General features: G+C 39.6%; 1 protein-coding gene across 1 annotated transcript; it reads left to right on the top strand.

Moving 5' to 3' along the window:
• The first annotated feature begins 885 nt into the window (after positions 1 to 885).
• On the top strand, positions 886 to 4,277 carry LOC115431906 (bryoporin-like). Its single transcript, XM_030152626.1, has 3 exons — positions 886 to 929; positions 2,070 to 2,222; positions 3,480 to 4,277. Exons 2-3 carry the CDS (start codon positions 2,077 to 2,079, stop codon positions 3,886 to 3,888), a joined length of 555 nt encoding a protein of 184 aa, XP_030008486.1. The 5' UTR covers positions 886 to 929; positions 2,070 to 2,076; the 3' UTR covers positions 3,889 to 4,277.
• The last annotated feature ends 23,182 nt before the right edge of the window (positions 4,278 to 27,459 follow it).

Below are 27,459 nucleotides of genomic sequence, written 5' to 3'. Positions count from 1 at the left end.
GGATTTAGATAAGTCCAATTTCCTTTAGAGCTCACAAAAGGACATGAAAGCCCTGAGCTGTAAAGGTCTTTAACTTTAGTCTGTCCTTTGTCAGACCAAGTCCCAAAAGTCAAATTTGTGCTAGCCGGTATAAGTCTAAGGTATAAAGTATAAGTAACCCTGACCCAGTGGGGGAAAGTTCGGAGGCCCTTTGAAGGCTGTGGCTTTTCCTCATTTGGATCCAGATTTGGACGGAGTTAGTGACCTCTGAGTTTGAACTAAAGTTAGAGGACGTCAACAGGAGATGGAAGCAGACCAGACAGTTCAGAGGATCCCAGTTCCATGTCCACCCATGTGGGGCGCTCTCCTTCTGCTGTGTTATTAATCCAGTATCAAAGTTTAGGACTATTACAGGACCAATAATCATGTAAGACAGTAGGAAATACCACCAGCAGTTTTTGGAAGCTGTAGCACAGATTTTCTGATGTGTGGGTGTTTACTGCCCCAGAGGAAGGAACTTATGAAGTGGTCGAGTGATCTAAAAAAAAAAGACTTTTTAATAAAGATGGGAATATGTGAAAAAAAAACCATAGAAACTTGGGTAAAACAACCATTTTAACTAAACTAACACAACCCACTGGAGACAGTGGGAGACCAACCCTGGTGTCAAAGTCTAGTTGACAGCTGTTAAGGAGAGCAGGGACATGTTTGGAAGAGTTGAAGGTTTCTGTCTGCTGTTGTGAAATCTACATTTTCTGTATGAACCTGCTCATGTCCAACTGTTCAGGAAATTTCCTAATATCTGTGACAGTCATACTTTAGCGTCATCACTTCATCATCTGACTGAAGAAACTATCTTCCCCGCCCCTTTCCCCGCCCCTCCTCAACAGTTTAAATAGTGAACATTGGTCTGTCAGTTTGTGGTCGTCTCTCTCAGGTGTCCAAAGCAGGTAAGACGAATGTTTCTACATCAGCTGAACAGATTTGAACTGTGAGCATCGTAATGGAACAGGTCTGTTATGAATTAGATGGTCTGCACTAATTATATTTATGACTGTTAATTAACTCTTGTTGGGGATCAAGGACAGAAAGAGGACAGGAACAGATGGTGTTCAGACTGTTCTGAGGCAGGTGAAGAGCGAAATAAGTAGGACATCCAAAAATACAAGAGTGGAATACAGATGGTATTGAAGCTTCACTAGAATAACACTGGTGGAGTTATGGGGGGGGGGGGGGGGGGGGGGGGGGGGCAGTGTTGGAGAGGGAATCCTAGAGCAGGTGGGAAGGGCAGGTTGATTCCTCTGGAGGTCGTCTGCAGAAAACATGCTGTTGTTCACATTAGACCCTGTTCCACTGCTGTTCTGGAATGTTCCTCCTTTCTTCTGTTCCGTCGTCTGTGTAAATAATAATAATAATAAATGGTAGATCATGTGGTTCCACCTCTGGAGGGTTAGGGTTAGGAACAGAGCCCTCTTATCCATCCTATTTTCCGTCCTCTTTTCCGTTCTCTTGTCCGTCCTCTTTTCCCTCCTCTTTTCCGTCCTCTTTTCCGTCCTCTTGTCGTTCCTATTATCCGTCCTCTTTTCCGTCTTCTTATCCGTCCTCTTGTATTACTATTATCCGTCCTCTTTTCCCTCCTCTTTTCCGTCCTCTTATCCGTCCTCTTGTCGTTCCTCTTATCCGTCCTCTTTTCCCTCCTCTTTTCTGTCCTCTTATCCGTCCTCTTGTCGTTCCTATTTTCTGTCCTCTTTTCCCTCCTCTTTTCCATCCTCTTGTCGTTCCTATTTTCCGTCCTCTTATCCGTCCTCTTTTCCCTCCTCTTTTCCGTCCTCTTAGCCGTCCTCTTGTTGTTCCTATTTTCCGTCCTCTTATCCGTCCTCTTTTCCCTCCTCTTTTCCGTCCTCTTATCCGTCCTCTTGTCGTTCCTATTTTCTGTCCTCTTTTCCCTCCTCTTTTCCATCCTCTTGTCGTTCCTATTTTCCGTCCTCTTATCCGTCCTCTTTTCCCTCCTCTTTTCCGTCCTCTTAGCCGTCCTCTTGTTGTTCCTATTTTCCGTCCTCTTATCCAGCCTCTTGTCTCCTGTTGAACAGATCCAATATGGCAGTACAACTCGGAGCGGCAGCTGCAGTTCTGGGGGCAGCCGTCGCCCTTGGTAAAGTTATTGCTGATGCCATTCCCACGTATCGCCAGTGCGTCATCTGGATTGAAAATCAGTGCAAAGACCGCACCCTCCGTAATCCCAGGTATGGAATCATTGGATTATTTGTAGAAAACCAAACAAAGGAGCTCCTTCCTTTCCTGGACAGGGCTGGTGGTGCTTTGTGGACCTGCTGGACAGGTCTCACTTACTTCCTGTAGGCTCGGTCAGAAGCGTCACATGATGTGGATGTGAGGTTTCTGATTGGCTGTTGAGGAAACCAGTCCAGCAGGTAAACAAACAACTGCACCTGTGGGATAAAGGACGGAGCTGCAGGAATACCAAGGCCAGTCTGTGGACCGTTGAGTCCAGGGCTTTGAGTTCACACTAAACAATCAGGACTAATGTCAGAATACAGTTGACTATTATGGGATGGATCTGAGTGCGTTGGTTGGTTTGGTTCAGTTCTTCTCTTTGTTTGTAAAATGACTCACAGATGGTTTGGACTGAATTTTGATGTACAATTATTTTCTTTTTTCTCTGATTTCCTCTGTTCTGACTGTAAATGTCTGTCATATTTGTCCTGCTCTGACTGTAAATAAGAATGTTCTTCCTCATTTAACCATCTATTTTCTTTTTTGTCTGTATTTTTTTCATTATGATGCTCTTTTTAATTTTTTGTTCATTTTTTTGCTTATTTTGTTCATTTTCCTGATTTTTTATTTATTTTTTTTTATTTTTTTGCTAATGGTTGTTTATTTTTTCATGTATTTTCTTCATTTTGTGTCATTTATTGTTCATTTGTGGGTGTGTTTTGTTCATTATGATGCTCTTTTCTTCATTTTGTTCTTTTTTTGCTTGTGTTGCTGATTTTAGTTCATTTTGATACTTATTTTGTTCATTTTGATGTTTTTTCTTCTCTTTGATGCCTGTTTTGTTCATTTTTATTCTTTTTTTTGCTTATTCTGTTCATTTTGTGATGATTTGTGTTGATTTTGTTCAAACCATCTCCTGTCATCCTATCGGACTGAGGAACAAACATCTACCATTCAACTCCAGTCAAATACTGAGGTTGATCTAAACTCTATAGCCATAAACCTGTGGACTCATCATGTCTGCAGCTGTCACATGTCCTGTTCAGGATGATCACACACACAGACAGCAAGATTAAGAATCAATAGCATATCTATCCCATAATATCCAAGTGTATTCTGACATTAGTCCTTATAGTCTTGGATCCCAGAGCCCCGTTCAAACACAAACACCTGGATTCAACGGGTCCACAGACTTTAGTCCGTTTGTGTCTGAGTTCATTCATTCTGATCTGAGGAGAGTCATATTATTTTACTCTTGTCTATTCTAGAAACTATGAAGACTGTGGACATTGTAGCGAGCCTCTGACGCCTGAGATCGGCCCTTCTGACATCGGCGGCGGCGTGTTCGTCAAGAACAGCTGGGCCACATCTGGGTCTGTGGGCGTCATCATGTACGACATTAAGAAGGAGGGTTCAGGGGAAACCAAGAGGCTTGCCCTCATGTACTCTGTGCCTTACAGCTACGTTACCTCTTCCAACTGGTTCGCAGTGGGAATCTTTGACCGATTCACACCGTGTAATCAACACCTGTTTAACAAGATGTATTACAATTCTGGCCCATTTACCAGAGGCAAAGCCAGCAATGGGCAAATTACTTACAAAAGCGATGGTATAACTCTGAAAGCCACCATGTCCGATGAGTACACGCCTACTATCAAGCTGCAGATTTTCGACTAAGTCCAGTTTGGTCATTTTTGGGTGATTTTTAGGTGGTTTTTGGTGATTTTTAGGTGGGGTTTTTTGTTACTTTTTGTGTGATTTTTGGGTGGTTTAGGTGTAACGATGATAGCAACCATGTCCGATGAGTACACGCCTGTTCCTAAAGTGTAAATATTCGACTGAGTCCACTTTGAGTGAGTGCCAATGGGAGGGAGAGTCTGGAATATTCTGGCAAATTGTAAAAGCAAAGAAATACACACACAAATATCCAATCAAAAAGACTCTGCACTTTTTGTGTAGATAATCAGATAGGTCATCTTATAACACAGTAGTGCATTATATTATGATAGAGATAAAGTTTGAACAATTCAGTGGAGACCATGTTTAACCTCCTCAGACCCAGGAAATGTCAGCAAAAGTACCATCTTTTTTCTGGTCTGGGTCTGAGGAGGTTAACATATCAGCATCATCCTTTCCATTGGATTATTCCTGTAACTCTGCTTGAACCTGAACCCTTTCACTGATGGGCAGGACGTTTGACCCACAGTTGGATTTCTGTCATACGCATTGGAAAGTGTTGAATATCCTGAAAAGGTTGGGCTTGTGGCTAAAACACAACCTGAACGGCTCAAATGTACCTGGAACCCTAAACAAAACGTCCATGAACTTTCAGTTAAGGTTAGGGTTCCATGAAGAGACTGTACATGATGGATTAAACCACAGAAGACACAGGAAAGCAGATCAGATAAAAGAGGAATAAAACAGGTTTTGTTGAAAGTTTCCAGACAGACGTGTTCAGTGTGTGGTTGAACCTTTAGATCTGAGACGCTCTGTGGTTTTCAGTCTGTGTTGTGTCTTCATTCAACTGCTTGTGTCTGAGAATGTCATCACGTTTTTAGATGGAAAGCACTTTGGTGTTCTTTGTGTTGTTATAAAGTGCTACAGAAATAAACTTTGATTGACTAATTAACTGATTGACTGATTGATTGATTGTTAAAGTGACAAAAATAGCGATAATAAGGCTACAGTAGTCAGTGTGCAGATGATTCTTGTGCTGAATTCTACTCCCTGCTGAAAACTGCTTGTTCGTTTTGTTACATTTATTGTTCATTTGTCGCTGTATTTTGTTCATTACTAGGCTTGTGCTAGCCTATCTCCACATCTCCATTGACGATGCATTTTCCTGGTTGGTGAAGTTGTTTTCAACCCGTGTAGCCACAGTGGCCAAGGTATTTTTTAGTAAAATCAACCAACTTACATCTGTGATCGAAAATGTCCGAGCGTTAACCAAGGAAAAGAACAAATGCGGTCTCCACTACTGAAGAGCGCTGCCGACAGAGATCCAACTCACCCCAACGTTTACGATTTACGAAATCCTTGAATCTTTGAATCTTGAACCATTGAATCTTGAATCTCTGAATCTTTAAATCTTTGAATCTTGAATCTCTGAATCTTTAAATCTTTGAATCTTAAATCATTGAATCTTGAACCATTGAATCTTGAATCTTTGAATCTTAAATCTTTGAATCTTGAACCATTGAATCTTAAATCTTTGAATCTTGAACCAATGAACCTTGAATCTTTGAATCTTGAATCTTAAACCTTTGAATCTGGAACCATTGAATCTTAAACCTTTGAATCTGGAACCATTGAATCTTGAACCATTGAATCTTGAATCTTTGAATCTTAAACCTTTGAATCTGGAACCATTGAATCTTAAATCTTTGAATTTTGAACCATTGAACCTTGAATCTTTGAATCTTGAATCTTAAACCTTTGAATCTGGAACCATTGAATCTTGAACCATTGAATCTTGAATCTTTGAATCTTGAACCATTGAACCTTGAATCTTTGAATCTTGAATCTTAAACCTTTGAATCTGGAACCATTGAATCTTGAACCATTGAATCTTGAATCTCTGAATCTTGAATTCAACACTCACCAGTTCTTTATTTGCTCAATCCAAAGCAGCATGCAGAAGGTCCAGTGCAGACCTTCTGAGCTGTCTCACATCTGGATCAGTGGGACCAACATCTGCACTGGCTTCCTGTGGCTGACACCATAGACTGGAGAACAGCTCTGATGGTCTACAAGTCTGTCCGCGGTCCAGCACCAGAGTCCATCTGGGACACGTCGGTCCTGTATGAACCATGTGGGACCCCGAGAACCCGGTGGACCGGTCTGGTGCCGGAGCCCAGAGTCAGGACTAAACAGGTGAAGGTGCGTTTCACTTCCACCAGTTCAACTGTGGAATGGTGAGACCGAGCTGGACTGGGACAAGTCAGACACATTTACTCAAAGGACTGCATTTAATTCAACTGCAGATTACTGATAAAAGTACTGATACTCATATTTGGATGCCTTGTAAATGAACAGACAGTATTAGGATAGATTTTTTTTTTAAATTAAAATTGAAACAAAACAAAGGTGCCTTGAGATTAAAAGGGAAATAAACATGTGTGAAAAGTTCAGGCTTTTGGACCAGGGTCTGGTCCAGCTGGTCCAGGACAGCCGGTCTGGAACTCCATGGTCCTGGTCCCTTTTTCTCTTTCCTACAGGAAAAGTAATAAAAATGCATAAATGAATAACAGAACGCATGATGACAGATTCCTACCAGTGTGATGTGACATGTTAAATCTCTTACCTGGGCCGTTGTAAACAGCACTTGGACAACAATTGAACATGAGCTGTATTCATGACATCATCATCGTGTCAAACTAAACTCAGATCATTAAATGTCACAGAAGTCCATCCACTGTTACGAACATCAGTGTTTCTGATCCATGGTTTAATGATCCACATCAGAACATGGATTTATTGGTTCAGTTAAATGGATTAATATCAGTGTTTTCATTGGGTTTCTCAGAGGGTTCGAAAATAACTCAAGTGCATTTATTTATTTATTTGTTTGTTTGTTTGTTTATTTTCCAAAGGTTTAATGGACTTTTTACATCATCAGTATGTTTCTTTTTAAATAATATATAACTTTTGTACACCTTCATTTATTTTCATTGTTTGCATATTTCTGAGTCAATCTCTTTGTTTAAAGTTGTAGTTTTTCTTTTCCAGATTTCTATTCTCAGATTGGTCCTGTGCTGCTGTCCTCTACTGTCCTCTAGTGGCTACAATAAAACACTGCAGCTCACTGTTTTATTCTTCATGGAACTGATGAAACCTGTTAAAGCTGTAATGAAGAACCCACAGCTGTTCACACACACACTTTAATAGAACTGTTGATTGGACATGAACCAGGAGGCGTAAATACAAGCATAATAAAATTAATAATAATGAACAGAGTAAAAGGAGCATATATGGATACATGGAGCATTAATGATGGAAAAGTATTAAAGGGAATTTAATCACTGACACATGTTGTAAATTTGTACGACAGTAAAGGCAGCAATAAAACAATCATATATGGAGTCCAAACAAATACCTCAAATATGTACAGAGATAAAAATGAAACCTAACACATTTATCAGACCAAATGTCAGCAGGTCAGAATTGGACAAATACTGGTGTTTCCATGGCAACCGCCGTCATACTCTACATCTGTCAAATACATGTGACATCACATACTGAAGCATTTAACATGGTTTGACTTTAAGGCCTCGAGCCACCAGTTGAGAAGCTTTAATACTGTAGAGACTGAGCTGCAGGCCCTGATCGCAGTTTAACATTAGACTGTATGTTCACGATACTGACACAGAAAAATAGAAGAAACTCATACACACCTAGAATGACAGAAAAACAAACTGTGGGAGAAATCTGGTGTAAAAATAAAGGGAAAACCCAGTGAAACGGATGAATCCATGACTGTGGACGTCGACGTGGAAACAACAAACTGTGGTTCATAGGGCTGTAAGAAAATATGGGTTCTGTCATATATCACAATGTTTCATTTCACAGAACAGTATCAATATTAAAAAGTACTGTATGGATATTTTTAAGTATTTATTCAAATGCAGATATTGTGGAGGTTCAGTTTAGTTTTTTTGGTTTTTCTTTCTTGTTTATATTGTATTTATTCTTATTTCACACTCTTTTATTCAATAATGTTGGGTCCTTTGTTGGGCTTGAACTCAAATCCTGTTCTGATGTTAGTTGTGAACTAATAGAATCTGAACATTTGAACAGGATCTGAAACTGGAATGTCTGGAAAACACAATTTCACTTTGAACACAGTTGGAACATTTGCTGATAGAACATTAGATCCTGTTGGGATCAAATAAAAATGTGTTTAGTGTTTGTCCAGATTTCTGCTGGAATTCAATTCTTCCAGGAAATAATCTTTAAAAACAATAATAATAAAAAAAATTGCCTTTTAACAGTATTGTGATATATGGTATCGTGGTCCCAGTGTTGTGATTTGTATGGTATCTCCAGGTTCTTGCCGATACACAGCCCTACTGGTTCATGTTGGACGTGATGAGATGGAACCTCATGTGGATGTGGCTTTGGAGATCTTTCAGTTTTACCCACAATTCAACTGTTCAGTCGACCATGGATGGAGTTTTAGGATCATGACCAGGGAATCAAAGTCTGATTTTTACACATAAAAAGTCCTATTTCAGTATAAATGTTGTTGTGCTGTTTTAATACAAGTATAAGACATAGAGTGAAGAGCTCTGTGGACTATTCTGACAAAGAAGTATTTTCAGAAACAAGTCAGAATATGATCAGAATAAAGTGGTGTTTCCATGTGAATAAAATCTGTGAACAGAAGCTCAGACGTTGAAGGATCATGAAGCATCAGAACAGAATGAAGGCGTTTATTGGTTCAGCTGTCAAACTGTTGATCCCATCCAAATATCAGCTGGACTCACACTGAACAACTGCACTGTAAAAAAAAAAAAAAAAAAAAATCTGTCATTTAACAGAAATTTCACTGGTTATTTTACACATTTTTCCAGTATTTTCAAGATACAGGAAAATATCAATGAAGTGACAAAAACAGACTGTGATTTTACATGTCAAATGGAAAATAACAGGAAAAAAGTAACTGTGAATAACCATAAAATTTCCATTTTTTAGAAGAAATTTTTTTCTTTTTTGACAGAAAAATACAGTAAAAATACATTTGAAAATGTATCATAATTTCACAAATATTTCTTTTCTATTTATGAGATTAAACTGTTAATTTACAGTTCAATACTGTAAAATAAATAAATAAAACCAGATAAAATTACTGACAGGTAACAGTAACAGAAGTAAGTAAGTAAATTTATTTATAGAGCACTTTTCACAGACAGAGTCACAAAGTACTTTACCAATTGAAATCATAATCAAATCAAGTTTACAGAGACCCAACAGAATCCTTCAGGAGCAAACACTTGTGATTGGTGACAGTGGAAGGAAAAACTTCCCTTTAACAGCAGAAACCTGGAGCAGAGCCAGACTCCTGAAGGATGGACGTCTGCCTTGACCAGTTGGGGTTAAAGAGAGAGAGTAAAGGAGGAGAAAAGAGAGAGCGATAGAGATATAGAGAGACTGGGGGGGGGGGGGGGGGTGTGGACACATGGAATACTTTATGATGAATACATAGAGTGTAATCAGTCTGTGGTGGTCCTGGGTCAGGTGGGAGACTAAAAAGCCTTTTTGAACAGGAGGGTTTTGAGGTGTTTCTTAAAGTTCTCTACAGAGTCCATGGACCGTAGGTGTAGAGGCAGGTCATTCCATAGACGTGGTGCCACAGCTTTAACAGACCTGTCACCGCATGTGCTAAAACAGGTGCGTGGAACCATCAGCAGGTGCTGTCCTGAAGACCTCAAGCTACGTGTCGAGCTGTAGGGCTGGATCAGGGAAGCAATGTATGCAGGGGCCTGGCCATGTAGGGCCCGGAAAGTTAGCACAAGAATTTTGAAATGAAAACAATATAGAACAGGAGCCAGTGGAGAGATTTAAGGATGGGAGTGATGTGGGTTCTCCTGTTTGTGCGGGTCAGAAGCCTGGCAGCAGAGTTCTGGACAAACTGTAGACGGGCCAGCTCCTTCTGTTTAAGCATGTAAACAGGCTGTTGCAGTAGTCTGAGCGAGAAGATACGAAAGTGTGAACGATCATCTTGAGCTCATTTGTGGACACCATAGATCTGAGTTTGGAGATGTTGCGTAGGTGGAAGAAACAGTTTTTGACTAGGTGTTTGGAGTAGAATTCTAAAGACATGTCCTGGTCAAAGATGACACCCAGATTCCTCAGTTTGGTCTTTACCGAGGAACTCAGGTCTCCAAGGTGATGTTTGATCCCTGGGATTGCACTGTCCGGGGCAATGATGAGGGTCTGTGTTTTGCTGGAGTTCAGCTGGAGGCTGTTCTCATTTAGACACTGCTTCAGCTCTGACAAGCAGTTGATTAAGGAACTCAGTTTGTGGGACTCAGAGGAGTTAAAGGAGCAGTTCATTTGGATGTCATCCGCGAATAGATGATAGGAGACATCACTGTACTGTCGGATAATGTGGCCAAGTGGGAGGACATAGAGTAAGAATAGGACTGGTCCCAGGACAGAGCCTTGGGGCACACCACACAGCAGATCCGCTGAGTCAGATTGGAAGTTGTTTATTGACACAGTGAAGCTTCTGCCGGTCAGGTAAGAGGAGAACCAGTCCAGCACAGGACCTGACATCCCTACCAGGTCCCTCAGTCTCTCAATCATTATGGTATGGTCTACTGTGTCAAAGGCCGAGGACAGATCTAGCAGGACCAAGACCGTGGATTTCCCGGAGTCAGCCGCCATCAGGATGTCACTAGACACTTTTAATAGTGCGGTTTCTGTTGAGTGGCGTTGTCTAAACCCAGACTGAAAGTGTCATAGATCTGGTGTGTCTCCAGAAAAGCTGTAAGTTGTTTAGACACTGCCTTCTCAAGGATTTTGGCCAATAGGGGGAGCTTTGAAATGGGCCTGTAGCTTTTGAAGTCTGTGGGGTCCAGTGTGGTTTTCTTTAGTTTTGGTTCTACGATGGCCTGTTTGAAGGAGCTGGGAAACAAACCAGTTGAGAGCGACAGGTTAAAAAACTTTGTGACCCATGGTCCAATTGTGTCAAAGACACCGACAAGGGGCTTATGGGGGAGGACGTCTGCAGAGTTGGAGGAGGGTCTCGTTTTGGATAAAAGTGCTGAGATGTCCTCCAGTGTCACAGGGTCGAAAGAGGACCAGGTTTGAAGAGGGGGATCAGCTCGGGTCAGACGGCCAGAGGGTGGTGGGATATTGTGTTTAATATCCCTGATCTTGTCTGTGAAGAAGTTTAGGAAGTCATTGCTGTCAGCTTTACAGAGCACAGGGGGGGGGGGGGGGGGGGCACACCAGGGGACACAATGGACTGGATTGTGTCAAAGATTACTTTGGGGTTTTTCTTGTTTGTGGCTATGAGTTTGTGGAAGTAGCTGGATCTTGCCTCCTTAATCATTTTATTTAATGAGGTTATGAGATCTTTAAGATGTAACCTGTGTACTTCCAACTGGGTTGATTTCCAAAGATGCTCAGTTTTACGACAAGTTCTCCTTAGGTTTAAGATGTTTTCATTTATCCAGGGACAAGACCATTTACAAGTGACACTGGTTTTCAGGGGAGCCACCTGGTCTAGAATAGAGCTGCAGTGTGTGGCAAAGCACTGGATAAACTCATCAACATCAGAACACTCATTAAGAAGACTAGGGTTAAACAGGGCACGGAAATCCTGGGCTGTGGACTCTGTAATAATCCTCCTCTTGGCCCTTCTAGGTGCAGGCTTGGGCTCCAGAGGCACACATAAGTCAAAAAACACACCACAGTGATCACTCAAGTGGACATCCTCAACACACACATTTGTGACGTGTAAGCCCAATGAGAAAACCAGGTCCAGGGTATGGCCTTTCTGTGGGTGGGGCCAGATACATGTTGTTTGAGGTTAAAAGTGTCAGTCATGGCTAAAAGTTCCATTGCTGGGCTGGATGAGTCGTTGTCGATGTGCAGATTGAAATCCCCAAGAATTAAAACCTTCTCCAGTTTTATTATTGATGTTAGGAAATCACTGAAATGGTTTCAGAAGGCACCAGCAGGGCCAGGGGGACGGTAGATTAAGAAACAGTAAAACACACTGGACGAGCCAATCTGGATCATTTGTGACTCAGATGAGGGAAACTCCTCAGTGCTCATCCCTCTGCATATGTATTTGTCTTGGTGCACTACAGCAAGGCCACCGCCCCGGCGACAGGGGCGGGGCTGACCAACAGCAGAGCAGCCAGGGGGGCACAGCTCATTTAAATGAATGAACTCCCCATCCCTCTGCCACGTCTGCGTCAGGAATAGTGCGTCCAATTTCCTGTTGGTAAAAAGCTCATTTATGGAGAAGGATTTATTGGCAATGGAGCGTGCATTTAGTAACCCAAACCGGCTAGGTGGTGGTGATGTCATGGTGTTCATGTCCGCTGTGTGTAATGGGATTTTTCTCAACCACCTGTGATGCCTTTTAGCAGAGTGGAACCCCATATGAGACCTGGATATGACAGGAATGGGGACGAGCAAGGCAGAGGTGTAGAGGGGTCCGGAAATGAAAACAGCCTTTGGATCCTTTCAGTTTATCAAAGAGGTTTTTAAAATGAACCTTTGTCACTTTGGACTGTTGAAGAGAAGGATCATTGAAGCCCACGTGAACTATGATCCGAGTAACGGTGGACGGCAGTGAGAGCAGCAGCTGAGGGAGTTCATGGAGGATGGAGGTGACGGTGGAACCAGGAAAACACCTGGTTATGGCGTTAAAGAAACGGACGGTACGGATGATGGAGTCCCCGAGGATAGCGGTGGTCGGAGGGAAAAGTGGTCGAGGAGACGGTGTTGAGGGTGAGGGGTTCCTGATCTCTCTAGGTGGACATTCCACAGGTGGACCGTCGGAGTGACGGCGGACGGCCTCTCAGAGGAGGCGGCGTCGGACCGAGGAGCAGGAACCCTGGGACGGAAGCTTCACAGGAAGACCGGCTTTAGGACCGTCGCCCTTAACCAGCTCAGTGGCAGCCACGGTGGCAGCAGGAGCCGGTTCCCGGACAGAGCCAGGTGGGATGGGGGGCACACCAGCCGCGGCGGGGGGAGCCGGAGCGTCCTCCACGGACAGGACGCAGAAGCAGTTTGATGTGCTGATGGTCGGCGGTGGTGAGTCTTTGCTCGTGTTCTTTTTTCGGCCACGAATCACCACTTCAGACCAGGGTGTAGAACACAGGGGACGAGGACAGGCAGAGGAAGGATCCCATAACACCGTATCATCACAGGAGGCTTTGGGCTTCTGTGCGCTTTTCAGGAACAGACTGGACAGTGTGGGAAGGCAGCTGAAGAAACCACAGAGCTGGGCTTTTTTCTCCGCTAGTTCTGTGGAGAGGCGGAGTATTTCCTCTTTGAGATCCGCGATCGTTTGGTAAGCCTTTACCAGGGTTTTGTTGGCTTGGATGAGTGGAATGTCTCCGGCTGATGAGGATGACGCCATGGTGGAAACAGCGAGATGCCGGGGTAGAGCGCGGGAAGCGGTGGGTGACAGCCAGAGGTAAGGATCCACTGGCAATACTGAATTGTCCTGATGGAGGTTTGGGTCGATGCGTCAAGTTAAAAAGACACGGTTAAGAGGTTGGGTTCAAGTGAGTAAGTGTTGAAAGGCAAGAAATAAGTAGTTAAAAGGCTGTGTTTCTAAGAGTAGATCCGCTGGCGGTTTGGCATGCGCATAATGTATCATAATTTCACAAATATTTCTTTTCTATTTATGAGATTAAACTGTTAATTTAAAGTTTAATACTGTAAAGTAAATAAATAAAACCAGATAAAATTACTGACAGTTAACAGTAACAGAAGTATTAGTTCTGTCAGTTGAACCAGACTTGTTTGTTAATTGACAAATATCTTGTGTAATTACAGGAGGTTTCACAACAAAAATGTTGAATAAATATATTTTTGTGAATGTATAACATGTATAAGCACTGATAAACTGTCCAAATACAGTTTTTATCAGTGGATTGGACAACTGAGTCTCACTGAAAATTATTTATTTATTTATATATTTATAGATAGGTAATTGGATTGTTTTAACTCTTTCATGCACGAATTATGAGAACCTTAATCAAATCTTTTTCCTGAGTGTTTTTATTCCTCTTTAGGCGTGAAAAAAACAATGCGACTGAAAATCTTCTTCTGAAAGAAAAATAAAAATAAAATAAAATAATTGTAAAAAATTTTAAAAATACATAAAAAAATAATAATGAAAAAAAAAAACTCTCATGAACCTATTTTTCATGAAGTTGCAAAAATATCCACTCAGGTGGACACCACACGTTCAATTTTTGACGCACAGAAACATGTATTTACTGATAAATCGTGTGAAAACTATGGGGAGGGCTTGTGATTCTGGGTTTTATGCTCAGGAGAGATCTACATAATGTTACCAATTCATGTCAGAAAAGATATGTCGTGTCTTAAAACTTTAATAAAGATATGTGTAAAAGAACAAACAAACAAAAAAACAACAAAAAGAACAAAATTCATGAATAAACAAGAGAACAGCTGTAGAATAGCTGTCCACTGGAGTGACCAGTATGCATGAAAGGGTTAATACATGAAAATATTCTTTATTAAACATTAAAGTTTCCAAAAAAAATATGCAAAATCTCATGTAAAGTTAGGACAAAAAACTGTATTTGAATTATGGAAAATTACCGTATTTTTATGAGATGCTTATTTTCTGTTATTTCACAGTATTTTTCGGCACCCCTGCTGCCGGAATAATACCTTTTTTAATGTTTTTTTTTTTTACAGTGTGGGAATAAATTAATCCAATTTCATGGAGGAAATCTTAGGCTTTGGGTTGTAAATGTAGGTCAGTGTTTTTGATGCAGACCTGCATTATCGGTGTTTGGACCCAGACTTATTTGGAGGTTGTTCTGGGTCATTCTGAGTGAGGTTTGTAGGAGTGTCATTCATTTGTGTTCTGCTCCTTCAGTCACAGACACTAAACTAGAACCCAGGTGGACTTTGCTCTCTGCTTGTTTGAACTCCTGGCCTGGCTCTGTCTTATCAGCCGGGCATATGACCGCTCATTCATCAACTTCTGCAATAAAACCACTTCAGCTTCTGTTTCCAGGGAAAGGGAAACCGTTTAGACCAGCCCAGTGTGAACTTCTGTAAACTCTGAGACCAGATGGAAGTGAAGACCAAACCTGTTTGGACCAACTGGACCAGTGTCAGAGGTGATGGGTGTTTATGTTGGTCTGGTTTTATCTGGGAAGAAAGTCCACCACAAACCCAACCAGTCTGCTACCAAAACTCATTTTTCATCTTCCATCTGAACTTTCATTAAAATAAATACTGTGCAGCGGTGAACGTGTAGCCGAATGATGAACTGGAGACATGTGACCCCTTCTGCACCCAGTGGTAGTGGGGACAGGCTCCAGGACCCCTACAACCCTGGAACCCTACAACCCTACAACCCCACAACCCCACAACCCCACAACCCTACAACCCTACAACCCCACAACCCTACAGCCCTACAACCCTGGAACACTACAACCCTACAACCCTACAACCCTACAGCCCTACAACCCCACAACCCTACAGCCCTACAACCCTGGAACACTACAACCCTACAACCCTACAACCCTACAGCCCTACAACCCCACAACCCTACAACCCTGGAACACTACAACCCTACAACCCTACAACCCTACAGCCCTACAACCCTACAGCCCTACAACCCTACAACCCTGGAACACTACAACCCTACAACCCTACAGCCCTACAACCCCACAACCCTACAACCCTGGAACACTACAACCCTACAACCCTACAGCCCTACAACCCTACAGCCCTACAACCCTACAACCCTACAACCCTGGAACACTACAACCCTACAACCCCACAACCCTACAGCCCTACAACCCCACAACCCTACAACCCTGGAACCCTACAACCCCACAACCCTACAGCCCTACAACCCTACAGCCCTACAACCCCACAACCCTACAACCCTACAACCCCACAACCCTACAACCCCACAACCCTACAGCCCCACAACCCTACAACCCCTACAGCCCTACAACCCCACAACCCTACAACCCTGGAACCCTACAGCCCCACAACCCTACAACCAGGGCCGGACTGAGACTCATTTTCAGCCCTGGAGTTTCATACCTCAGACCAGCCCACTTTAGATCACGACCGATTATTATTAAAACCATGCAATTTTAACCTTACATGTTAGGTCTACACACTGTTCTGCAAAGCCTTCTAATTCAGTGTATTTTCTAAAATATTTCCAATTCAGGACAAGTAAAGGTTGCTTCACAATGTGGATTTATTTCAACAGTGAGTGCACATTGACATCTCCTACATTATTATTCCTCACAACACAACAATAACAGAATCTATATTTTTGTTCTTATAAGTGTTAACATTTTTCAAACCTTTAAAATGTTTGAAATGAAAGAATATATAAAAATATTAAATAAAAAAATAATTTCAAAAAATAAAGCTTGCTGCACTTTCTAATAACTATTATTTTTGTGTCCTCTGCAACAAAAGATTTCCATCACAACTTACTTGCGGTTTGTTCCATCGTTGCTTTTGAAAACTTTTGGTATAGTTATATTAGGGGTTTGATGAGGATGACAAGAAAAAAATATATGTGTATCCTGTGACTGAGGGCGAGCAAAGCAATCAAAGCTAACAACAGACTCATCTTCATCTGTGTCATTTGTGCCTAGTGGTTCAGGGTTGTGCTGCTGAGCTGCTCCTCTGTCATCAGTAGACTCTGCTCTCCCTTTCACACTTCCTCCAGTTTCCCTAGACTCTCCTGCACCTGGATCACAATAAAAAATAATATCTACAGACATTTGGACTTACTTAACTAATTAAGATATTTACATTGGCAAAATATGCAGGCTTATGTAATATTACTTTATGCTATTGCCTTTCAGTTGTGGGCTTTGTGTATTTACTGTCTCACTTTTAATAATAAAAATGAAAAGAGGTCAGTATTATCGTTTGGGTCTAGAAAGTGGTTTTACTGGAACTAATGCTTGTTCACACAGTCTGTTCCAACAGCTCATCTTACCCGGTTCATCATCCTCATTAGTTGTTTCCAACCAGGAAGTCGTTTTTGTGAAAAAATTGCAGATTTTGGCACATTTGGCTGCGTTTGCTTCCAGGACTTTCCCCTTTTTAATTCTTGCCTTCTCCACACCACCTTTGCTCTTTCTATTATCCATGTTTCAAACAGCAAACAGAGCTGACCATCCACAGCCTACAGAGCACAGATCGTATATGCTCCACAGATACAGTGCAGAGCTACTAACCGTATGCAAGGACAGATTACGGCAGGTCACGGTGCATCTGCAAAAAAGAGGAAGAAAACAAACAGTTTGCTAGTAGAGGGGGTGGGGCCCAGGAACAGCGGCTGCAGATTATGTGATCAACTCAGTGCTATGACTGAACACCGGCCCCCAAAAAATAAATAAATAAAATATTAAATACATATTTAAAGTGAACTCCAGCCCTCGCGGCCTAAATATTATACCGGCCCACCGGGAATTGTCCCGGTCCTCCCGATTAGCCAGTCCGGGCCTGCCTACAACCCCACAACCCACAACCCTACAGCCCCACAACCCCACAACCCTACAACCCCACAACCCTACAACCCACAACCCTACAGCCCCACAACCCTACAACAGCCCCACAACCCCACAACCCTGGAACCCTACAACCCTACAACAGCCCCACAACCCCACAACCCTGGAACCCCCCAACCCCACAACCCTGGAACCCTACAACCCACAACCCTACAACCTCACAACCCCACAACCTTACAACCCTGCAGCCCTACAATCCTATAACCTCACAACCCTGTCAAGGATGAAGCAGTTCAGAAAATGGATCCATGACGGTAAACATCTTCTGGAGCAAACCACAGGAATGTAAGTTAGCTTCAGTACAAATGTATTTAACTGTGTACTGTACTTTCAGAATTTCAATGTTACATAACTTTATACATTTTTTACTCCATACATCCATAGTGTCCAAAGATAATTACAACTTTGTGTTTCTGGATTATGTTCCCATTGGGATGTTCACAGTCTTCACAGTTTTACTCTGAGGAACATTTTTCTGAAATTGTGTTGGTTGTTTTTTTTCCAGTCGTTGCAGATTGGTGACCCTCTGTCCACCTTTACTTTCATATTACTGACCTGTGAAAATTTAGCTTTTAATCATTACGCAGGTGGGCCTTCACCACACTACTCACACAGAGGTTTATTCTGCTGAGGTGGAAAAAGACTCTTCCTCCTCCTCACAGACATCAGCTGATGGATTTACTGGCACATGTAAAGCTACAGGGGTGTCAAACATGCGGCCCGGGGGCCAAAACCGGCCCGCCAAAGGGTCCAGTCCGGCCCGCAGGATGAATTAGTGAAACACAAAAATTACACTGAAGATATTAACAATCAAGAATGTCAAAATAATTTTAGGTCAATTCCATCTAAAGTGGGTCAGACCAGTAAAATACTATCATAATAAACTATAAATAACGAAAACCACAAATTTTTCTCTTTGTTTTAGCGTAAAAAAAAAAAAAAATCATACAAAAAATGTTAATACTAGCCTTTTACAAAAACTGTGAAAAACCTGAACAACTATGAACAACCTGAAATGTCTGAAGAGAATTCAGAGTAATTGTACCAATATTCTATCTGTTATTAAATGTTTTGTGTATTTGTAGATCCACTGTGATCTGTAATTTGTAATGAACATGTGAAAATGAGAAGCTGAGGCCAAATAATGGCATAAATTGTTATAATTGCACTTTTTTTCTAAATAAATTTCATTTTGGTCATGGTTCATGTTTTTCCACATTTTTTTAAAAGGTGTAAAAATTTTGATAATATAATTTTACTTTTTCATTTTAAAACATAGAAATTAGACATACAAATTTTGGAATTGATATTATTTTTGTGTCATTGTGTTATTATTTGAATGATACGGCCCACTGCAGGTCAGATTGGGCCGTATGTGGAACTGAACTAACATGAGTTTGACAGCCCTGGTTTAGACGGCCACCATCCGAACCCAAAATGCAAAAATGGCGTTGCGTTCTCACTTTTAATTTCATGTTTAGACGTGTTTTGGGGGAAAATCTGCATGTAGACGGACACACAAAAGTGTGTGAGATGTCCTGTTTATGGATGTAGTCTGGGCGCCATGTGGTATCAGCAGCACCAAGCGTAGAACCGTAGAACAAAGCCATGGGTACACCAGGTGGACGTCACTGTTGACTTTTTTTCCCCCTTTTTTTTGTATTCAAATAACGATTTTATTCATATATTGTCTAAAAATACTCAGGATAACAAGAACCAACAGACCAACCTTAACATGTCAGAACAATTAATTAATTAAGGAAATGTTTGTCAGATTGATCAGCAATTAACCCTTTCATGCATGTAGTGGTCACTCCAGTGGACAGTTCTTCTCTTGTATATTCATGGGTTTTGTTGTTTTAGTTCCAGATCAGCCAACACAGTGGACACTTATGCATCATACCAAACACTGACATTCAGACCATTACTCTAACTTTGCTGCTCATGATAAACCTGATCTGCACTAACATGTTTGAGTGGAAATCAATTGCTAATTGTTATTAGACTGTAATTAACACTTTCCTGAAACAAAAAGGTTTTTTTTTTTTTTGCATATCCTCCTGAGACCCAGCAATGCATTTTGTCTTCTGTAGGGGACAAAAGTTTGACAGTTTTACTTAAAAAATGCTGTCCATTACAAAGGACATTCCATTAACAAATCAATCAATCAATAAAAATTATTTTAAAAATGTATCTGAAAAAACTGTTGCATTATGCAGTTACCAATCAAGACAATTTTTTTAATGTAAAAAAGCTAAAACTGTCCATTTCCTGGGTCTCAGAGGATTTTATCTCCATGAAATGAGTAATAACTAATATTTGAGTATGATCAAATGTGAGAAAACAGTAGCAATTTAGCAATTAGCGGCATTAAAAATGTTTTTATTACATCGTTTTCACACTGTATATCACTTTCTGATGATGAGTTTTAAATACATGTTTCTTTGCTTCAAATCTTAAATGTATGGTATCCAGCTGAGTGGACATTTTTGGAATTCCACAAAAAATTGGTTCATAAAAAAAAAAAAATCATTTGTATTTTTTTTTCATGCCTATAGAAGAATAAAAACACTCGAGAAAAAAAAAATGACTAAGGTTCTGATAATTCATGCATGAAAGGGTTAATATAACAAGTAATGCATTATCTTAGCAATGTGTGGATTAAAACGTAGGGTTTATTCATACATTTAGGCTGGTGCTACAAAAGACAAGGAGGTCCAAAAGAATCTGGAGACAAAAGTTATGAATTTATGTTTGACAAAGTCCACCAGTACTTTACTGTTACAAGGGGAGGCAGGGAGATTGTTTTTGGTTTGATTTGTTTATTTATTTGTTTGTTTGCTTGTTTGATTTCACTCTAGCAGCAAAACTATTGCTTGAATTCATACCAAATTAGGTTTATAGATTTCAAGTTTTCAAGTCCAAATGTCTGCTGAGAAATGTCCCCTTTAGGGAGAAAAACCAGGATTAATTCCACTTTTAAATGTCTTTCACATTATTTTTTTTTTTTATGTGAAGAAAACTCGGTGTAGCTGTTGTTAGACTGATCATTCTGGATGTTTCCCTCACAGACAGAGGTGTGTTTCTATAATAAAGTGGATTCTGCGGGTGCAGCTTCTTATCTTATGTCCTGAGGTGAACCTTCAACCCATCAGCGTCTAAAGGCCATAGAGGCGGGACTTACACACAAATGAGTTCTGACTCAAAGTTTCACTCCTGCTTTTTTTTTTTCCATCTGTGCCTTTAAGTGTTTCTTCCCTGGTGAGTCATCTGTGGGCTTCTGTCATGGCAGGAGTTCAGCTGTAACAGAGAACGGATGTGGGACAGTTTCCGTTTCCCACACAAACATTTCACTGTTTTCTTCCTTTTAAGGCGGGGCTGTCAAACTCATTCTAGTTCAGTTCCACAGTCAGCCTAATATGATATGAAGTGGGCCGCACCAGTCAAATTATATCTATATCTATATCTATATATATATAAAACAGTATAAGAACTTTGCACATTATGCACATGTAGAAATGATCAGTTGAGCAATAATATTGTTCAAATCGCACTGCTTTTTCGAAGGAAATTTCAGTTTTTTCAGGTTATTCACATCTTTTTTGTTTGAATCGTTTATGAAAGTAAGTTTTTTCATAATTTAGTGGGCTTTTTGCAGTAAAACACAGACATAAATTGTCAGTTGTCATAATTTATAGGTTATTCTGTTCTTATTTGACTGGTTTGGTCCACTGCAGATCAAATCAGGCTGAATGTGGAACCTGAAAGAAGATGAGTTTGAGAACCCTGGTCTGATATGATCTGAAGTGGGCCGGACCAATAAAATAATATAAATAATAGTATGAGAACTTTTTGTAATTCTGTAATGGAAATGTTTAAATCTACGAATTGTACTTGAACATAACATGAAAACATTAAAAACAAATTAATTTTAGCAAATGTCTCTGTTTTGAATGTCTAGGGTCGCCCGAAATTTCTAATAATTTATTAAAAAAAAAAAAAAAAAAAACTTATTAATAAAAATTTACATTATATAGTCTAAATGTTGTCTAAAATTAACGTTTATTTGCAACATAGTATAGCAAACTATTACATGATCAAAACCAAATTAATTTTAGCCAATTAAAATGTCTCCGTTTTGAATGTCTGGGGTCGTCTTAAATTTGTGACGTTAAAATGGGGTCATGAACCAAAAAAGGTCGGAAAAGGGTATTATGATAGTATTTTACTGGTCTGATCCACTTTAGGTTAAATTGATCTTAAATGATTCTAACATTTTTGATCGTTAATATCTTCAGTGTAATTTTTGCATTTCACACATTCATTCCAGGGCCGGACTGGACCCTTTGGTGGGCTGGATGTGGACCCCGGGCCACATGTTTGACACCTGTGGTTTAAGGAGTGACTTGAATCATGGGTTGAACAACAACTATTTTTAGCAGCAGCTGAATTACTACAGTGAAATTAAAAACATTATGTACCAAAATGTGATCTCTGAACGAAGTGTAAGATCCTCATGAATATTAGAACTTCTATTTAATCTTGAAATATATTGAGGTGAAGGCCTCATTTATGATTTAACCAAGAAATCACAGGAGTTTAATGGCTGGAAAAAGTACAAACCTAACAAACAGAATGTAAAATACACTACACGCACAATGTATTTGGAAGGAATGAAAGCAACAATAAACTATGAAGGAAAATCCATTAAAACCATTAAATCAAAATATGAATCCATTTTAACTATGGTTATTAAATGTGGTTAAATTAACATTACAGACAATAAAGATTCAAGTGGTAATCTCAGGACAGTGGCTTCGAGGTGCAACAGCCCCCCAAAATTATCCACTATAAAAAAAAAGAAAAGATTGTGATTTATTTAAAATAAGTACCTGAAAAATAAATGTACCCCTTGAATAAAAATAAACTTGTATGAAAGAAAAATCAGTCTCCAAAAAAACAAGTTGTAATAAAAAAATACATTTATACAAAGAAATAAAATAAACTTGTATGTTTTTTGTTTGTTTTTTTAAAAATCTCCTTGAATATAACAGACTTCTACAAAAAAGTATCTCAGAATAAAATAGAGCAACATCAAAAAATAAATTGAAAACACTTGATAATAAATAGATATAATCCAAATAAAAAAGATAATTCCTTATTTATTTATTTATTTCTCAAAATTAAAAGACCCTCATTTAATTGTTAAGTCGCTTTGCAAACAATATAAATGTATATGTTTTTTTAAATAACTATTTTTAGTGAACTGCCCCCCCCCCCCCACTTCCTGTGGATTTGGCGAGGGTGTGGTTGTTGTGTGATGTCACTTCCTTAGCATTAGCCACATTAGCTGAAGACTTTAAACATTTTCAGCCCATGCTTTTATTTTTTTGTAGATGGCCTTAATTTTAAAGCCAGAGACCTTTCAGGTAAACAGCGCCCCCTTTAATTGAAAAGGCGGATTGTTGTTTTTTCTTTCTTTCTTTTTTTGATGAACAGTATTTAAAAGTAAAGAGGTTTTCTGTTTAGGCGTATGAAATTTTAGGTCTGATAGAGTTTCATACTGTCTTCCACTTACAGTTACTGTAGATGATTCATTTAATAGATAGATAGATAGATAGATAGATAGATAGATAGATAGATAGATAGATAGATAGATAGATAGATAGATAGATAGATAGATAGATAGATAGATAGATAGATAGATAGATAGATAGATAGATAGATAGATAGATAGAAATAGAGCAAAAATGTGGAAACAACTCAAAAGGTGCTAAAATTTCAAACACTACTAAATTGCAACAATTTATCCAAACAACAGGAAATGTGAATTTGAACTTTGTTTTGTTGATATTTTGCCAAAGTCACTTTTGTTCCTATAATGACTCTGTATTTGATATTTGTGGTTGTTGTTCAGTTGTATGTCTGTGTTTGGTGGGTGTGTCTTTTCTTTGGTTCTGGGGGGCGTGAACCCTCCCTACTGTCTAAAAACAGCCAATAAGACGCGTCACAGCAACGTCATGTGACGCTTCTAACCGAGGCTCCAGGATGTATCTGAAACAAGTAAAGCAGGTAAACAAACAACCACCCCTGGGATCTACAATAAATACCAACTTTTAGATTTTCAAACACTGTTATTTTTGTTTGTTTGTTTTTTGATAAATGCATTTTTTAAATAAGCAACTGTCTTTTTTTATGCAGATGATTTTAATTTTGGGGCAACATATTTTAAAACCTAACACTGAATTTAACTTTGTAGTCTATTTTATTTGAGGAGATTATTAAAAAAAAAAAAAAAAAAAAAAAATATATATATATATATATATATATATATATATATATATATATATATATATATATATATATATACATATATACATACACAAGTTTATTTTATTTGAACAAATTTATTTATTACAAGTTTTTTTTCCTATCATACAAGTTTATTTTTATTTAAGGAGTACATGTATTTTTCATATATTTCTTTTTAAATATTTTTTTTTGTTTTCATATAGTTGAATATTTTATTTTATTTGGGGGGGGGGGCTGTTGTCCATCTGGGCCCAGTAAAGTTTGTATGTAAGTGAAAAAAGAAAATAAATAATTCATTAAATAATTCAATTCAAAAGACTAACTGAAGTGAATGAAAATCATATTTAAAATAAAAAAATTGTCTTTTCTTCAAGTCTTTGAGGTTCTTCTCAATCAGGAAATGATTGGCCTGAGCCTGCTACATCTCACTGGGGCCTGGGCCACACGGCCTGAGCCTGCTACTTCTCTCTGGATCCTCGGCTACACAGCCTGAGCCTGCTACATCTCACTGGGGCTTGGGCTACACAGCTTGAGCCTGCTACATCTTTACTTTCCAACTCTGAGGTCTGGTCTGTTTATTGTTATCCATCTCTGTCATTGCTGTTGAATGTTGAAAGCTGCGAACAATGGCATTTCTCACAACTTTATTATGTCTAATGGCTGTTTGGAACCTAGGAATAAGTGATAGTTCATGGGGAAACACTTCTAACTATCAGTTCAGGATGTGGGGCATCTGCAACAGTGGCTCTGCTTCTCTTGTTACTGTGCTCTGTCAGCAATCACCTGCTCAGCTGGGTCAGGACACTAGTTTATCTGTCCTGCCCAAGGACCTACCTAATCTTCAGAGTTTTCTTGCTTTATATAATCTTAATTTGTCCTTCAAGGAAAGGCTATGCTCCACTTTAACATCTCAGAGGACAGGCTCAAAATGCAACCTAAAAAAAGATTAATTCTCTTACTTTTACTTTTGTCGGGCAATGTGCAGCCAAACCCTGGCCCTGGGCTACAGTGTATCCAGACTCCCTCTGACTTTAAATCAATGTCGGGTCTCAAATTTATTCATCTTAATGTCCGCAGTTTGTTATTCAAGATGGATATGGTCAGGATTTGGGTCAGATCAACAGATGCAGATACTGTTATAATTTCTGAAACTTGGTTGACTAAATCTATTACAAATGAAGACATTAACATACAGGGGTTGGACAAAATAATGGAAACACCTAACATTGTGGCATCATAGAAGGTGTTTCCATTATTTTGTCCAACCCCTGTAACTGGATACAATATTTATTGTACTGATAGGCCCAAGAAAGGTGGCGGTGTGGCTATTTATGTTAAATCAAGATTTGATGTTTCAATTGTTCTTTCTGAATCTATTTGTGAACAATTGGAACTGCTAGCTTTGAATGTGGTAATTGCAAACTGCCTCTCAATAACTGTTGTTGGGTGTTACAGGCCCCCATCAGCCTCCAAGGAGGCATTACAGTCCTTAAAGCAGCTTTTTTCTAGATTAAATTATGATGAACTGTTTATGGCTGGAGATTTGAATTGGGACTGGCTAAATACAGTTTCTGATGAATTAAAATTTTTTTGTGACTCCATTAATCTCACCCAGTTGGTCAACCTACCCACTAGACCAAATCTTAAAAATCCTGATAAGTCTTCTTTGATTGATTTAATTTTAACAAACGTGGCCCATAAATTCTCATCTATGGGTGTCTTCTGCAGTGACTTCAGTGAACACTGTGTTATTGCTGCTTGTAGAAGCACTAAGATCCCCAAAAGTAAACCACACATTGTTTGTCGGCGAAATCTTAAACATTTTAATGAACAAGCTTTTCATCATGACCTGTCTGTAGTTGATTGGAGTAATACTGATCTAGTGCCAGATGTAGAGGTAGCGTGGACATTCTTTAGGGAAAGTTTCATGCACATTGTTAACAAACATGCTCCCTTAAGGAAATACAGGGTGAAGGGGCGTGACAACCCTTGGTTCTTTCCAGAGTTATCAGATATTATCCATGAACGAAACGTGGCATGGGCCAAGGCAAGAAAAACTGACTCTCCCATCGACTGGTCAGTTTTCCGACAGCTACGAAACAAATCCACTTCTTCTATTAAAAAGGCCAAATCAGATTTTTATTTGTCTGTTACCACTGAGAATCTTAATAATCCTCAAAAATTCTGGAAAGCGATTAAGTCTCTGAGTGTAAATAAAAGTTCTCAATCTCTCCCTACATTTGTTTTAGAAGATTCTGTCCCAATCTATGATAGAACTGCAGTTTTAAATTGTTTTAACAAACATTTTATATCATCTAGTTCTTTATTTGAAACATCAAAAATGGTCTCAGTGAATTATTGCTCAAATCCCCCAAAGTTCGTAGGAGACCCTTTTAATTTTTTCCCTTTTACTGTCCAGGAAGTTCATCAAGCCCTCAAAGTTTTAGATCACAGAAAACCCCCTGGACCAGATTTAATAGAGCCTTACTTTTTGAAAATGGCGGCTGACTTTGTGGCAGAGCCTTTTTAATCTTTCAATTGAAAACAAAGAAGTTCCTTCAACCTGGAAATCAGCTTTTGTTCTCCCTCTATTAAAAGGAGGGAACCCGGCAGTCTTAACAAATTATAGGCCAATTTCAAATTTATGCGTCTTGGCCAAAATTCTTGAGTCTCTAGTGTGTGATCAGTTCAAAGACTTTTTGCACTCAAATGACATCCTCTCTAAATATCAGTCAGGCTTTAGAAAGAAGTACAGCACCATCACAGCAGCTATGAAGGTAGTAAATGACATCACTGTTGCACTGGATAAAAAATAATGTGTTTCACTTTTTATCAACCTGCAGTTTTAAAGAGCAGACTTCTCTGTTTAGGAATGTCAGGGCCTGCAGTTGCTTGGTTCACAAATTACCTCAGTGACAGGACTCAGTGCATTAAATATGATGGACTGTGTTCAGAATATGTTACTGTCCACAAGGGGGTGCCACAGGGCTCTATACTAGGACCCCTCCTTTTTATTATGTATATTAATGACTTGGGGCACAATGCATCTAAGGCTGATATGCATTTTTATGCTGATGACACAATTATTTACTGCTGTGGATCAACTCTTCGAGAAGCCATAGAAAACTTGCAGAAAGCTTTTGATGCTGTCCAGCACTCACTTCTGCAGTTAAAACTTATCCTCAATACTGAAAAGACGAAAATGATGCTCTTCGCAAACTCCAAGAAGCTGCCTGAATCTAACCCAGTAGGGACTACTTCAGAGGGAAATGTCATAGAGGTGGTTCATGTGTGGAAGTATCTTGGTGTCTTCATTGATGACTCCCTCACTTTCAGGCCCCACATTGAAAACCTGGTAAAGAAGTTAAAGCTTAAACTGGGCTTTTACTTTAGAAATAAGTTGTGTTTTTCTTTTGATGTAAAAAAGCGCCTAGTCACTGCCACTTTTTTTTATCGGTGTTAGACTATGGAGATGTGCTTTATATGAATACATCATCCAAATATCTTCAGATGGTTGACACAGTTTATCATGCTGCTCTGAGGTTTATTACTAATTCTAAACCAGGACACATCAGTGTGAGTTGTACTCCAGAGTGGGTTGGCCTGCCCTGTCCACTAGGAGGCTGGGACACTGGGACACTTTTATTTA

Source organism: Sphaeramia orbicularis, chromosome 13 (assembly GCF_902148855.1).
Source record: "Sphaeramia orbicularis chromosome 13, fSphaOr1.1, whole genome shotgun sequence".
Lineage (NCBI taxonomy): Eukaryota > Metazoa > Chordata > Actinopteri > Kurtiformes > Apogonidae > Sphaeramia > Sphaeramia orbicularis.
The sequence above is the reverse complement of the archived record's forward strand: the minus strand, read 5'-3'. Positions and strand labels throughout refer to the sequence as shown.

What these genes read in the sequence shown, in the direction of transcription:
- LOC115431906 (XM_030152626.1), top strand. Translation starts at nt 2,077, where the DNA reads ATGGCAGTACAACTCGGAGCGGCAGCTGCAGTTCTGGGGGCAGCCGTC. An exon ending in CGCACCCTCCGTAATCCCAG is followed by an intron (nt 2,223 to 3,479) that starts GTATGGAATCAT and finishes TGTCTATTCTAG; the next exon opens with AAACTATGAAGACTGTGGAC.